General features: G+C 43.1%; 1 protein-coding gene across 2 annotated transcripts; it reads left to right on the top strand.

Moving 5' to 3' along the window:
* The first annotated feature begins 584 nt into the window (after positions 1–584).
* CIDEA (cell death inducing DFFA like effector a) lies at positions 585–13506 on the top strand. 2 transcript variants are annotated; one of them, XM_012571967.5, is made up of 6 exons: positions 585–725; positions 4610–4766; positions 4952–5098; positions 7232–7413; positions 10540–10692; positions 11168–11356. In XM_012571967.5, the coding sequence occupies exons 1-5, from the start codon at positions 688–690 to the stop codon at positions 10670–10672; spliced, it is 657 nt and encodes a 218-aa protein (XP_012427421.5). In that variant the 5' UTR covers positions 585–687; the 3' UTR covers positions 10673–10692; positions 11168–11356. The 2 variants fall into 2 exon arrangements, with proteins under 2 accessions (XP_012427421.5, XP_072780588.1); XM_072924487.1 differs by having other exon boundaries at positions 10540–13506.
* Positions 13507–13855: the final 349 nt, after the last annotated feature.

Genomic DNA, 13855 nt, shown 5'->3' with positions numbered 1-13855 from the left:
GGCTTCTGGAGTCATTCCCTGATCAGGAGTGGCAAGGTTTCCTGGTGCAGATCCTTGCCCTAGGTCAGGCTGTTGCCTGAGGCAGACTCTGATGCTCCTGGCTCTATTTTTCCTGTACAATAATTGCTGGACAGCTGTAAGCAATAGAACCTGGTTCCAGAGCCCAAAAAGACTGTGAAGGACTTGTGTCCATGTGAACAGGAAACACTGCCTTTTTTCCTCTGTAGTAAACAGAAGCCACTGGTCCCCTGCCCGTAGGAGCGACAGTAAATACCTCCACTACTGTACACATTAATTCAAGCTCTAAGCTTATTTACAGGCTCTAAAATCAGAAGCTGAGACGCTTAATCTGTTGATTTGCTCTAATGCTGGGAGGTCGCAAATGAGACTGGCTTCCACTGCTATATGAGCTGCAACGAGCTAACGTGTAGAGCGCATCCCCCGCACACGCTGAACAAAAACTTTCCCGCTCCTTTCCCGGGTAAACCATAAGTGGCTTCCTGAAGAAACTTCCCTTCCCACAGCGTGCCCAGCCTGGCACCTGTTGCTGCAGCCCTGGGGCAGCGGGCGGGTGCTGCGCCCCGCGGGGCTGTCCCCGGGCACGGCAGGGAGGGGCCGGGGCAGGGAGGAGCCCCGCCCGCTGCACTTAAGCGCCGTGACCGGCGCTGCCCCGCGTCCGGCCGGGCCATGGAGGTGGCGCGGGATTGCGTGGGATCGCTGCTGCGGTGAGTGCGGGGCCACTCCCGCCCCTTTTCCATCCCCTCCGCCGTGCCGGCCGGCGGCTCCGGCTGCCGGGGATGCCCGAGGCTGAGCAGCCCTTGGTCGGCTCCAGCCTGCGGAGCAGCGGGGGTGAGCGGGGCCGTGGGGGATTAGCCCCGATGGGCGCTGCGTGGGAGAAGCAGGTCGGGCCGCCGCCGCAGCCCTGCGAGCCGGCTGGAGCCGTGCGGAGGGAGGCGCGGGTGGGAGCCCTGCAGCCTAACCTGCCTTGGAGCGCAGCGGTCTCTCGGCACCCGGGGCTGCTGACCGCAAGCCCGGTAATGCTGTCACCGAGCCGGCCGCGGCCGTGGAGCTGCAGCTCTGCGCGCTGCTCCGAAACCCATCGCTGCCGGCCGCGCTTGTGGCGGCTCTACAGTTGGTGTTTGAGCAGGAGAACCACGCTGCCATCTGACTGAACCCTAAGTCTCCTCACTAATTTCCGAGCTTTTTCTATTTTGTTTTGTTTTTTGGGGTTTTTTTTCCTGTTTTCTCTTGTTTTGCCTCGCTGTTACTGCTGCTGTCGTTGCCGGTGAACTCTAACCTAAAATATCAATCCGTGCCGTACCCTGGAGCGTGTTGTGCAACGTTGATTTTTCTGAGTGAGGCTGAAGACCATTGCACCACATTCTTAGACAAACATATGGGGCATATTGCAAACAAAGATAAAGAGTGAAATATGTGTACAGGGCTCAAGGCAGGCTTTTAATCCCCCCGTCCTCGTCAAGAATTAATTAATCTCTCCCACCAGATTTGACACGAGTGAATTCTTGTAGCAGCATTTGTGAAGCCCTCTCTAGCAGACTGTAGTTACCCAGAAGAAAATGGGTAAGACGCTAGAGTTTGAAGGTATTTGATCTTTCAGTTATATAATATTTTTGTATTTTCCACAGATATGGGATTCCTTCTTCCTTCAGAGAAGAGCTAGGACTTGATCCTTTTGGCTTTAAAGATTAATAAAGCAATAGTGAATTTGTCTGTACTCAACGTGTCACTCAACTTTCTAGTAAAACCAACTGCACCTTAGCTCCTTTCTACCACTTGTTATCATGACTTAGCTTGATCAGCTTTTAATAGGAAATTATTTTTGGTAACTCCAGTCTAGCAGAGGAATTCCTGTATCAGGAATTGGTTTGTCTATGTTTTGAGGACAGGTACAGCAATGGATCTTTCTAAGAGCTGTGAATGTAGGCTGGCCTGTTTGAGCCTATGATTTAGGAAGGAGAGTAGGATACAAAATAAAAACAAGCTTTCAGTAACAGGCCCAGAAATGGAAGAGCTCACAGTCTGTTTATCTGGCTGCTTTTCATCATCCTGCCTTTTGTCTCCTCATTAGCTGAAACCTCAACCTGCCCTGGAGCCCAGACTCACTTCTTTATAACCAGGTTTAGTTTAAAGATATTTACATTACCAAAATGTAGGTGAAATACTGTTAATTAACTTCTATTTAACCACTGTTAAGTAACTTCTTAAGATCTTTCCTGTTAAGTGACTGTCTGGTGGCAATAATGTAAGCCTCGGTTTATTAATCTGTTTGTTTTATTGCTCTGACTTTAGACAGAACTAGGCAGCAGTGTGAGGTGGCTGATCCTGACTCCTTGAGAAATTTCTGCTCTGAGCTTCAAAATATGGCTTGTAAAGTTGACTGGGATGAACCCTGTTAGCTCAAGTCCTACCCATGGGCTATGTCCCTAACATTTCTCATTCTTTGTCAGCATGTATGTTTTGGCTGTTACCCTTATGATTTTTCTTTTGTGAATGACAGCTTGGCTTAAGTAGTGGGAAAGAAAATTTTCAATGGGACTGATATTTACTGTCCTCACTTGAAAAAAAAAAAAAAATTGGAGTACTCAGATATATATCACTCACATTACTATTCTACACTCAAGTTTTCAAATTTGAGAGGCAATGAGGTGTAATGAGCTGTGAAAGCTCTTGAAACCCCAGTGCTGAACTTTTTGACATCAGGGTGCCCTGTGAAGTGATGTCAGCAGCCCCAAAGCAGATGAGCAGGCTTCCTTCCCGAGGGAGAGACTCAGTGCTCAGAATATGAGCTACCCACGACCAGTGGGGTGATTGGGGGCCAATTAGCTTAGTCAGAAGAGAGATTGACAAACAGGTCCTGCCCTAGCAGGCTTCCCTTCTGTGGAGCTTCAATGCCCTTCTCAGTGATGTCTCCTTGTCCTCCTCCCTGGCCCTCACCCTTTTCCAGGAGGAATAGTGCTTATTAGATCTTTAATGAAACAGTGCTTGTTTCTTGAAAGCCAAGCTGGCTGCTTATCCTCACCAGCTTTGTCACAGGAAGGACAGAGGTTTCCATTAGCCATGTGTGTATAAATGCCAAATGGTGAAAGCCAGGGACTTGCTGTATAGCCAAGATGAGCAACAAAGTAAGGGCATGAGCTGGAACAACACTGCTGAACATTCTCCTCCTTTAAAAAAAATAAACTTCCAATAATGCCAAGGAGTTTTTTCAGAAGGTATAAACTTATTGTTTAGAGGAAAAGTGATAGCCCAGAAGAGTGGTTCAGAATGAGGTCAGTAAACAAATTATTTGCTGAAATCTGAATCTGGTCAAGCACAAAATGACATTCTGTGCATTCCAAAAATATGCTTATCAACAAGATAAGAGGTGTGAAGAAGATATTTATTCTTCACAGTTAGATTTGCATAAAAGGTGTGACTGGGACATCATAAGTTGAGTAACTTTATACCATCTCATTGTCGTTCTATGAAGTCCTATAATTACTCTCTGGCTGCAGATAAAGGCTGGCAGTTCACTCTACCCTCAGTGAAAATGTCTGAGAATAGATTTTCCTACATAAAATTGACTTTTTACACCTATGTGGGAGAACAAAACGAGGATGCATCCCTTCCCCACCCCTGAGCAATTCAGTATGAAGGAGCCAAAGCTATATACAAAGGGTAAAGTCCAGGAGAGTGGGAGACAAAATATTGCCTCCCTTTAAAAGACTTGGCAATCAGCCCTTCCCAGGTGTCAGGCAGAATGCCATTTTTGGCAAGCTGACTATTAACTTAGCCCTTATGATTTGGCAGAAAAGGTTGTCACTAAGTGTAGATGAGAGCAGATCTGTACATTGGTGTGGGAGTAGGCTGTTACCGGTGTTATGTGCTTGGTTTACCAAAGGTGAATATGCAATTGCCCAGAAAAATGTAAAATCTCTTTCTAAAAGTGATTTAATTCTTCCAGCCTTGCTGGCAGCAAACACTATGTATTTATGTACTTGGATATTAACTTTTATTGCATTTAACTCCTTATACAAGCCTCTTATTTTGTGTTTTTCAAAACCAGATGGAGTTTTATAGGCTACAGACATAATTTACAAACAAATGTCTTGACTCTTCAAAGTCACGTGTAACTGTATTACAAAGCTCTGCTTGCATTCTGCCGATGGGTGTTTTGAATATGGGTAATATGTTCAATCTCCCTAAAACAAACCCCTATCTTAACACACAAGATTGATTTCAACTAATTATGTATCTCATTGAGTGTTTACCTTGTAAATAAAGAGAATGAGTTAAGTAATTGAATGCAGTCAGAGCTGCTGCCTTTTAAATTCAGTTTTACATCCCATCAGCTTCACTGTGATTGTGACCTTGATGTCAGCCGAGCTAGAGGTGTTTGTATTAATTTTAAGTCTTTTCAAATGTCATGGGCAAGAGAGAGATAACATATCTATAGGGCCATGCAGTATTTGGTTTTGAAATTAAGGTCCAAGAGTCTTAATGTGATCTGTGAATTACTTGTATAATGTGATTATCAACAGTCTTTCTCCTTCTTGCAGTACTTGACACGACTGTTTTTGTAACTCTGTTGAATTTTTATTTGTCTTAGATCTTTCATATCCATGGGAGCATCTGTAGGAGCAGTAACAAGACAGACCCTGTTCCCTCCTCTCATGCCTGCAGGGCGCCCTTTCCGTGTGTCCAATGCCTCCCGAAGCAGCCGGAAAGGAATTGTTGCAAGCAGCCTGCAAGAGCTCCTCAGCAAGGTATAGCAAATAGTAGCTTACAGGGAAATACAGTATCCCAGAAAGACACACAGACTCTTGTTCTTCTAGAAAGCCATTACTGGGGAAGTTCAGGAGAATATTTCAAACTCTCAATATTAAATTAGTAGCTCTGTAGAATGCTAAAATCTCCTGGTTTTGTTGTTTTGTTTTTTTTTTTTTTTCAGACTTTAGATGCCTTCTTTATAACTGCTGGAATAGTTACTCTGGTATTGGAGGAAGATGGCACAGTTGTGGATACAGAAGATTTCTTCAAGTCCCTGGATGACAATACACATTTCATGGTTCTAGAAAATGGGCAGAAATGGACACCAGTAAGTGTCGACTACTTCTCTTTCATCTGAGTAGAAATGGATGGAGGAATGTTTGTGGCTGCTAGAACTGCTGGAAAGAGGGGAGAAGAGGAAGAAAAATTCCTCTCAAGAGGCATGGTGTAAACTCCTTGTTGAGCCTTCCTGGATGAAAAATCAAGTTCCTATTTCTTATTGTCCCTTGTTTATACATAGATCTGTTCGCAAAATCCATCAGGAACTGAAGTAAAACATTACAACTGAAAAGACTTACAGGGAAAATAGCCTGCTTTTGAAGAAGCTCAGAAATATTTGGTTTTGAGCTTTTTTGTAACATAAAGAAAATTAGGACTTTGACTCCATGAAGTTAAAAAATAGTGTCATTAAAGATTAGCTTTAGACTGTAAAAATGCTCAAATAAAGTAATATAAAGCAAGTTCTGCCATCTGAAGGCAGTAGTAGTTAATGATAGTTAGAAAAATGGGCCTTGTTTAATTTTGCAAATAGCCAGAAGTTGGCATCAGAACCTAATGTTAGTCTGCATGCTTCAAGATATTTAAGATTTATTATAACTGGCATGCTTTAGCATTCTAATAATATAAATTCAGTATTCAATTATTTCTTTTATGGGGAAATAGTAATCTGTACATCAATAACATAGAATCAAACTCATAACTGTTTTTCCATTAGATGCTTTTTGCTGAAAAGCTGGCATCAGATTTTTTTCTACCAGCTGTAGAGCTGGCTGTAAGCAGGGACACAACTTTTGTGCCTGCACATGTACAGCTCGATCATGGGGCCCCGTTTTCCCAGTCTCCTGTTGCAGTGTGGGCAACCTGTGCATTTCCCCCCCAAATAACTCACTAGTTTTTCAAGCTCTGCACCTGGGGCATGAGCTCCAAGGGCAGAAAAGGAATTGCAGCCAGGGTGTGACTCCACCTTGCTCCTGTCTTCTGTCTGGTATTGCAGCAGCACAAGTTTGAAGGCAGCCCCTCTTCAGAATGTGCTGAGTGACAACAGAGGGATTGTCGCAGCTTCACCAATCACCTGGAGTGCAGCACCAGCCCTGTCCTACTTTATCCAAATATTCTGGGTGCTAATGGGGGAGGGGTGTGGGGAGATGCTTCCAAGCATACCGGCTGCTCATACATGCCCAAAGCTGTTGTTGATAGGGGACCCTGTTGCTGGAGCTTGGAGGTTATCAAAGTAGAACAGGCATAGAATTGCTGGCTAATGATATACTGCTGTGTTTAACTTTGTCTGACTTATCATGACACTGTCTGAGGGCTGGAGTGTCAAGTCCAAAAAGGCCCAGTCTTACACAACTTTATTGCTTCATTTAGCATGCAGAAAACAGCCTGGCAGCTGCCAGGTCGTTAACCTTGAGTGGAATGTGCTGAGCAGAGGATCCCGTGTATCCACTAGATGTCTCTGTGAATGTGGGATCTCTTTGCTGTTTTATTTTGGTTTTCCTTTCTCGAAGCACACGCCCTGCAGCAGACAAGGGCTGCTTCCAATAGAGGAAGGTGGAAGATGACTTTCTATTCTCCTTCTCCTTTGTTTTTCCTCCTAAAATCTCATTATTAAACCCTTGGCCTAGTCAGCAGTGGTTCCCTCCCTGTTTCTTTTTAGTGGGAAGAAAGATGTTGTGAGCCAGGTTTTGAAATGAGTCCCTGACTTTTTACAGATGTCATCTTTGTAGCTGTCTCCAAGCGTGCTCATCTGTATTGTGTTCCTAAGCAGAAGGACCTGGTGTCATCCTGGTTATTTGGTGGCTTAACCTCGCTGTGCCAGAGAAACCAGAATGTACCAGGATAAATAAATGGCAGGAAGATGGTCCAGTGGTATTACCTGTGGCTTCAGTGTACTCTGAAAAAGCCCTACTACAGAAAACAAATATTCAGGAGGTGCTCTGTGACTCTAGAATTTTAGTGTCTGAAAAACTTCAGAAGCCTGTTCAGGACTTGAAAAACAATTCATGAGCTACAGACCTCCTCTTCTGTGTGCTAATGCTTTTAATTCCAGTTTAGAATTGACCAAGAACTAGCCCCAAGACTGGAATAAGCAAAGCTGCTTCTGCAGAGCAGCACTGTTAACAATTGTCTTGCTATAGTTTCCTGCGTTGTGGTACAAACTGTCTCTCTCTTTTTAAATCAGACAAAGAACGGAGTTGTTGCTGTGAGAAAAAAGAAGAAAATGGGAGTAGCTAACATCACATTTGATCTGTATAAACTGAACCCCAAGGATTTTATTGGCTGCTTAAACATCAAGGCAACCTTCTATGAGATCTACTCTATCTCATATGACATCAAATGCATGGGAGCAAAAAGTGTATTGAGGTGAGTGTTTTTCCACTACTGGGCAAGTGTACGTGCTAATATAAAAATCTGTGTTTGCTATTAGTTCTGTGAAGCAGGTGTGTTTATAAAATCAGTATTTTTATTTCTTGCCTACTGGCTGATATTCTGACTCTTTATTCGTAAGGTGGATAGCTGACTGGTAAAAAACTTCCTGTGGCTTTTTATGATGGAAAGTTTCTGCCTCGGCAAAACTCTAATCAGCTTGTATTTATTGAAAGGGTGTAAGCAGGGTTTCTTTGTTCTGCTGAGAGTATTTCCTCACACTTCCTTGACTTGTTTGTCTGAACAATGTGGGAGGCTGGGGAAAGAAGCTCTTTGAAGAGGAGACTTCAAGGGGATGAAATGAAAGGAATTTGAGATCTAATGTCTGGGGTCTTAAAGCTTGCTTAGACATTGCAGTTCCTGATTGCCAGATTCACCACTAGAGCTACATGGAGGCAAAGGAAAATGGAAGAGAGATGACCCTCTACTCTGCTAATGTGGATATGTTATCTGTAGTAAGACTCTGTGATATCACTGTTCTTAAGCCAGCTGGTGTGGTCTCTAGGCTAGCTAAGGGAGCCTGTCAAGGACCACTGTCTCCTGCAGGACTGATCTGCTGTGGGCTCTGAGTTTGGTAGAACTGGCTGTTGGGAAAAGCTGTCTTATTCAGGGGCAAAATAATACCTGTCCAATTCACTGTTTTCAGCAATGAGTTGAAAGTGGGTGCCTTGTCATGATCAGCTGCATTCTACCCCAGCTCAAGGAGACTCTTGAGTTCAGACCTCTTCCTAGGGGTGCTGTGTTGGACAGTTGTTTAAGCTGCAACCCCAAGTTAATCTACCTGACTTTTAGAATACTGGTTGAGACACAATGGTGTGCTGCATTTTATTACTTGAGGACCAGATCTAACAGACAGATGTGTATGTCATCGGTGAAGTTTTGACTTGTCCTGAGTGACATGTGGCCTTTAGATGAAACAGTCTTTAAGCAGTCCTTCCTCTCCTGATGCAGATTAGCACGGTAATGCTGATCTTATTCCCTGTCCTTCAGTCTCACTGACCTCTTGCACTTTACTTGGGTGGTCCTTAATCTTTCAGGCTACAGCTGGTGTGGCTGGAGACAAGATTCCTCTCTGGTCAGGATGAAGTGATTATCCAGCTATATGCTACACCCACCTGTAACACTGACTTCTTTAGGGTTTCTTCAAAGCAGAGGTTTGCCCTTGGACAGCTGCAGTCCTCCAGTTCTTATGTTTGTCAAACTCTCTCGAGCCAAAACAAACTCTGATCTCTGGCTGCCTGCTATGAAAGTGAGTATCAGCACTGGAACTGGTGCTGCTAAGGAGAGTTTGAAGTGACAATTCTGCCTCCCTGCCAAGACAGGGCAGCTGGTGAGAAAGGAGCGGTGCTGGCAAACAGCTGAAGTAGCTGTGGAGTTCTTCTGGAAGCTCTGTTATGTTGCAGAGTCGAGCTGTAATGGAAATGTCACTGTCAGAGTGGGATGACAGTCTGCTAGCAAAGAACAGGGTGACAGAAGACATAACCTTGGGTACCCTTGAACACAACAGTGACATGGCCTGTCTCTACTTGCTGTTGAAATCAGAGACAGACGAAGTCAGGATCCTGGTGCAGTCCCCCTGCTAATGAGTTCCAGATTGCTAACTCTGATGCCCTCTCCCCGAGCCCACATGTGGAGTGTGGAGGGAAAGGACTGAAAAATGCTGCAGCTGTTCCTGGTGGGAGGGGCTGGAAACCTGCCAGGTCTGATTAGCGCATTTCCCCTCCTGGTGTTTCCCTGTAGTGTTCAACTGAAGGATCGAATGTCCAGTTCAACAAATAACTTGCTTCGTGGCTTAAGTGGCAACTGCTGCTGTGTGCAAGTGACACGCTGCAGCTGCTCCAAAGCCCAGCACCAGGTGCAGCTTTCTTTGCAACTGCAAAGCTCTTGGGCCTGTTCTGTGTGGCGGAGGAAGAACAGGCTGCAATGGCACGTGTGGGAGGCATGAATAAGGGTACAGTGTTCTTTAAAGGCTTCACAGGCTCTAAGTACAGGGTACTCTGCTATGTTGAGGCATTGGATTTCAACTGCAAACCTTTCATGAATGACAGTGGGGTTAAAAATGAATTTGTAGGAAGACTTTTCCTTCTCTGCTCAAGCTCAAAGAGCAAGTGAATAATAGCAGAGGGTTCACAGCTGCATGTTTTCTTAGACAAGAATTCAGAAATTTTTTTTTTTTTTTTAATTCAGAAGAGAGACTGATCTGGTTTCTGTATCTTCAGAAATTGATCCCATTCCAGTTTTGGAATGGTTTCAGGTTTTTTTGTACTGCTTCCCAATGCCTCAGCATCCTACTCAAATGTCCTCCTAATTTCTGGGGGATGAGACTCAAATGTAGCTCTCAGTATTTGTGTCCCTGTTGTTTCTTGCAGAATGGAAGATGCAGTTACAACTAAATTTAATGAATGAACATTCAAGTATCACTATCTCTTCCCCTGTGAAGATCCACAATTTACATTGTCAACCTCTGATGCTTACCTGATGTTATCTGATTCTTACGCAGCACTATATACTTGAATGCTGATTTGATATATTTTGTTTTTAGAAAATAAAATAGTTGTGAACTGAGAATTCTTAAGGTTTGCAGCTTGGCCAGCAGTAATTTTCCTGTTTCACCTGTTTTGCTTTTGAGTACCCACTGTAATGTGATTGATTGTTCAGCTTCAGATCTAATCGGGTTTGATCTGTGGCTTGAAGATACATACAGGGTTGTATTAGTGAATGACAAAGGTGAGACATGCTGCAGGAATGCTGCTCCCAGGCAAAGCTGTTTTCTGTGGTACTGTGATGGTTTGAGTAATGGCTTTGCAGAAGCCTGTAAGCATCTAGCAGGATGTCACTCTGCTTTGTTGAATGTGATTTCTGGTCCTGCCAACAAGTCAATAGTTTTTTGTCAATCAATTATTTTCTCTAAAGAAGGTCCAAAAAAGACCACCCTCTCAGAAGTGAGAAGGAATGAGTGGGGTTTTTAAATATATTGACTTAACTCATCATAATGTTGTGGGTGGAAAGGGGTAATGTAATCTTGCTGGTGATTTCTTCTTAAACAAATTACTTTTCTTCCAGGAAAGTGATCCAGCTGATATCCCATGCAGCACAAATAACTGGCCAGTTTCTGCTCTATACTGGAACGTATATGTTGCAGTTGCTGGGTGAATATGATGAAGAAGACATGTGCACGAGATCCAGGCGGGAGTAGTGACCACAGCTTCTGATGTCGAATCCTTTCTCTTAAAGACATTTTCTTGTCCAGTTCTGATTGTAACACTGTTATAGTAGGGGGATGTGCACTGCTGTGAACTAGCATTTTTCCTGTTTGGGAGTGCCTGTGGGCCTTAGCCATGAAGTGTTGGATGTTCACAGGCTCTTAACACCACAAAAAGATGGGTGCCTAATGTCTGAGAATCTGGCAAAAGGAGAGAGAGGGCAGGTTTTTGCCCCAGAAATTCAAAATTAAGAATAAATATACTTGGAAATCTTTATGCTTTGTAACCAATGGAATATTTTTTTTGCACCAATCAGGACATTGGGGGTTTTGTGTGGTTATTTTCTTGTTTGTTTTGGTGTTTTGTTGTTGTTTGTTTTTCATGGCTATCTACTTGCATTCTAAACAGACTGGGCTGTAAGATAAGGTCATGGGGACTGTGGGGTTTGTTTATTTGTTAGTTTTAATCCTTAACAGTTCTGGCATTAGTGTGAAGCTGACATTGTGGTGAATGTACCTATTTACTCCTGCTAACAATGGAACTACATAGTGCACTTCAGCCCTACTTCAGTGACTGGCTCTTCTCATGAAGTCTTATTGGAGATTGTGCAAACCACTACGTAGAAGGTTAAGATTTAGCCTTACTTCCCTTGAAACAAATAAAACCTTCTCATTGTAGTTCTTCATATTTTTTTTTTTTCAAATCTTCAGGATGTTCAGGTTGTTACAGCTCACACAGTGCAAGAACCTGATACATTTTCTTAATGAATCTGATGTCCAGTTCTGCCTGAGCATTGAATAATCTTCTTTCATGACTATGACTTGTAAGGAACCTGCTGAAGCTTTTTTCAGGGGTTAAACCACCACTTCTGTAGTTTTTGCTGTTACAAGATAACACTAGCTGTCAAGTTGGGCCTGAGGTACATGTATGGTACACGATGCTGGATATTTTCTTGCCCTTGGTTTCAGAGAGAGCAGTAGGACACTGCCTAATCTTGCATAACATATGTGTATGCTCTAAAGTGAATATTTGTAGTGTTATAATCTCCCAAGACAAGCTGTATCAGAGGACAAAGTAATGCTTCTTGCAGTTTATTGAACTGGTGCTATGCCCAGCATTCAGTAAGCTTTTCCTCAACAGTGTGAAAAATTGGAGAAGAAGTACCCTTAGGCATCTTGTGTCAAAATGCAGACTCACATTGGTGAAGGAAAAAAAGCCCAGTTTTTGATTGTTCACAGGTGTAGCTTTTGAAGTTTTTGTTTGCTTGCACATGAACTTGAGGAAGGCTGAAAGCTGTTAAGGTGATACCAGATGCAGGACATGTGTCTGTCCTGACAGTAGGTGCCACCTAGTAAGAGAAGCTCTGGTGCAGAGAGAACACGTGGGGCAGGGGAGGAAATCGGTGGGAGTGAAAGGGGAAAGACCACTATAGACCCCATAGTTCTTGCCATGCCTCTGAGACAGGAGTCCATTAACTGTGTGCACCAGCTGCACTGACCTAATCTGCTAAAAGAGAAGCAGAAAGGTGGAAAAGATGAAGTATCATGGTTGGTGGTATCTATTCTGACCTCTTTGCTGGGTCTGTTCACTTCAAAGGTCACTGATATATGGGAAAATTGCTCTTGCTTTTAGCTGCAAATCTCACCTTCATGTGCTTATTTTTTTCCTTCCCACTCTGAGTGTGGCTATGCCAGTCGGAGCTGCATCTTTCAGATCACTTTTGAGAGGAAAGACAGCCTAAAACCAAGTGCTAAAGGGGACTGATGGATACAATTTTTGGTTGGTCTCTGGCCATCTCTTAAGTAATGGTATTACAAATAAATAGACAGCTAAGGAAAACTTTGTCTTTTTTCCTAATTCCTGTTGTTTCCCATCTACTTCTGAGCATTTGCTGGAGGAGGCAGAGGGCATACTGCTCCAGATAAGGGGAGGACTTGTTCTGTCCTAATTTCTCACAGGAGAGAATGCCTGGAGCTTGCAGCACTGTCACGTGTCCTTCAGAAGAAAACAATAAACTATTCTGGGAGTAATGAGAAAGTTCCCGTTTTGATATAACCTCGTTGTTTTATCTGTATTTTTCTTGACACCCCCTGCGTAAATGATTGTTGCCATGTTAATTGTTGGCCAAAGTCTTTCTTTCCCTGTCAAGGAATTGCATTTTAACTGCCCTTACATGGAAATGGTAATTATTTTTTCAGCTTTTAAGGACCACTTATTCTATTAAAACAAGCACACCTCTTGAAAGCAAATTCTCTTAAATGCTTCTGTGAATATTTTTGTTGCCTATGGTGGGAACACCAGCATTAAAAGAAGGTAAAACAACTGGAATAGCTCATTGTTGCTTTGTTTGAATTGCTTCTTCAACATCTGTAGTACAAAAGTTTGTGCATGTCTGAACAGTGCAGATCCTAAATTGCAGCCTTCTCTAGCCAGAGGCAATTGTTACAGCACTAACACATCATGGTTTCCTGTGGCACTATCTGGGAATCCAGCAGCGATCTGAAAAGCTAACCTGCTATGAATGTGCAACGTTTTTAAGCAGCTGTTCTTTCAACAGCTTAACACTTAAAACTTGATCTGCTGAAGTTCCTGTGTGCAGCAGTCTCCATCTTGGAGCAATGCCCTCTGTTCAGCTGTTTGCATTTTGAATTAAATTAGCTCAGCTTTGATACTTTCTCAGAATGGGCGAAGTGTCCTGGAAGTTGTTTCTAAAATTGTTTCATTGCTTCTGAATCTGGATCTTTCACAGGCTTAATATTGGGAGGTGATTTTTTTTTTCTACTGTACCAACTTCTATCTGGAAATAAAGTTTTGGCTTTGAGTCAAACTGGAGGAGTTTGTAATTCTGTGAGTTGGAATGAGTTTGATTTTTTTTTTTTTTAACAGAATGCTTAGGAAGAAGAGATTTTACTTCAGCTGTATATCATATGCAGCAAATAAAAGCTTTGGCATTATCTGCCTTTTAGAAAACTATGTACAAGTGCTGTACATTATCTAGCAAGAAACAGAAAAACTGAAAACACAGGCTTTTAACTGCAGGAATGCAGAGAAGCAGCTAGATTTTTCCACTTGGCGTTTTTAACTTTAGTTTTATTTCCCATAAACTCACATAACCTGCACTTGTTGCTGTTGCAGACAAGGCTGGGAGCAGTGAGGTGCAGAAGGTGTGAAAAGTG

The sequence above is a fragment of the Taeniopygia guttata genome, chromosome 2 (genome assembly GCF_048771995.1).
Source record: "Taeniopygia guttata chromosome 2, bTaeGut7.mat, whole genome shotgun sequence".
Lineage (NCBI taxonomy): Eukaryota > Metazoa > Chordata > Aves > Passeriformes > Estrildidae > Taeniopygia > Taeniopygia guttata.
Note: the sequence above shows the minus strand (reverse complement) of the source record. Positions and strands in the feature narration are given on the sequence as shown.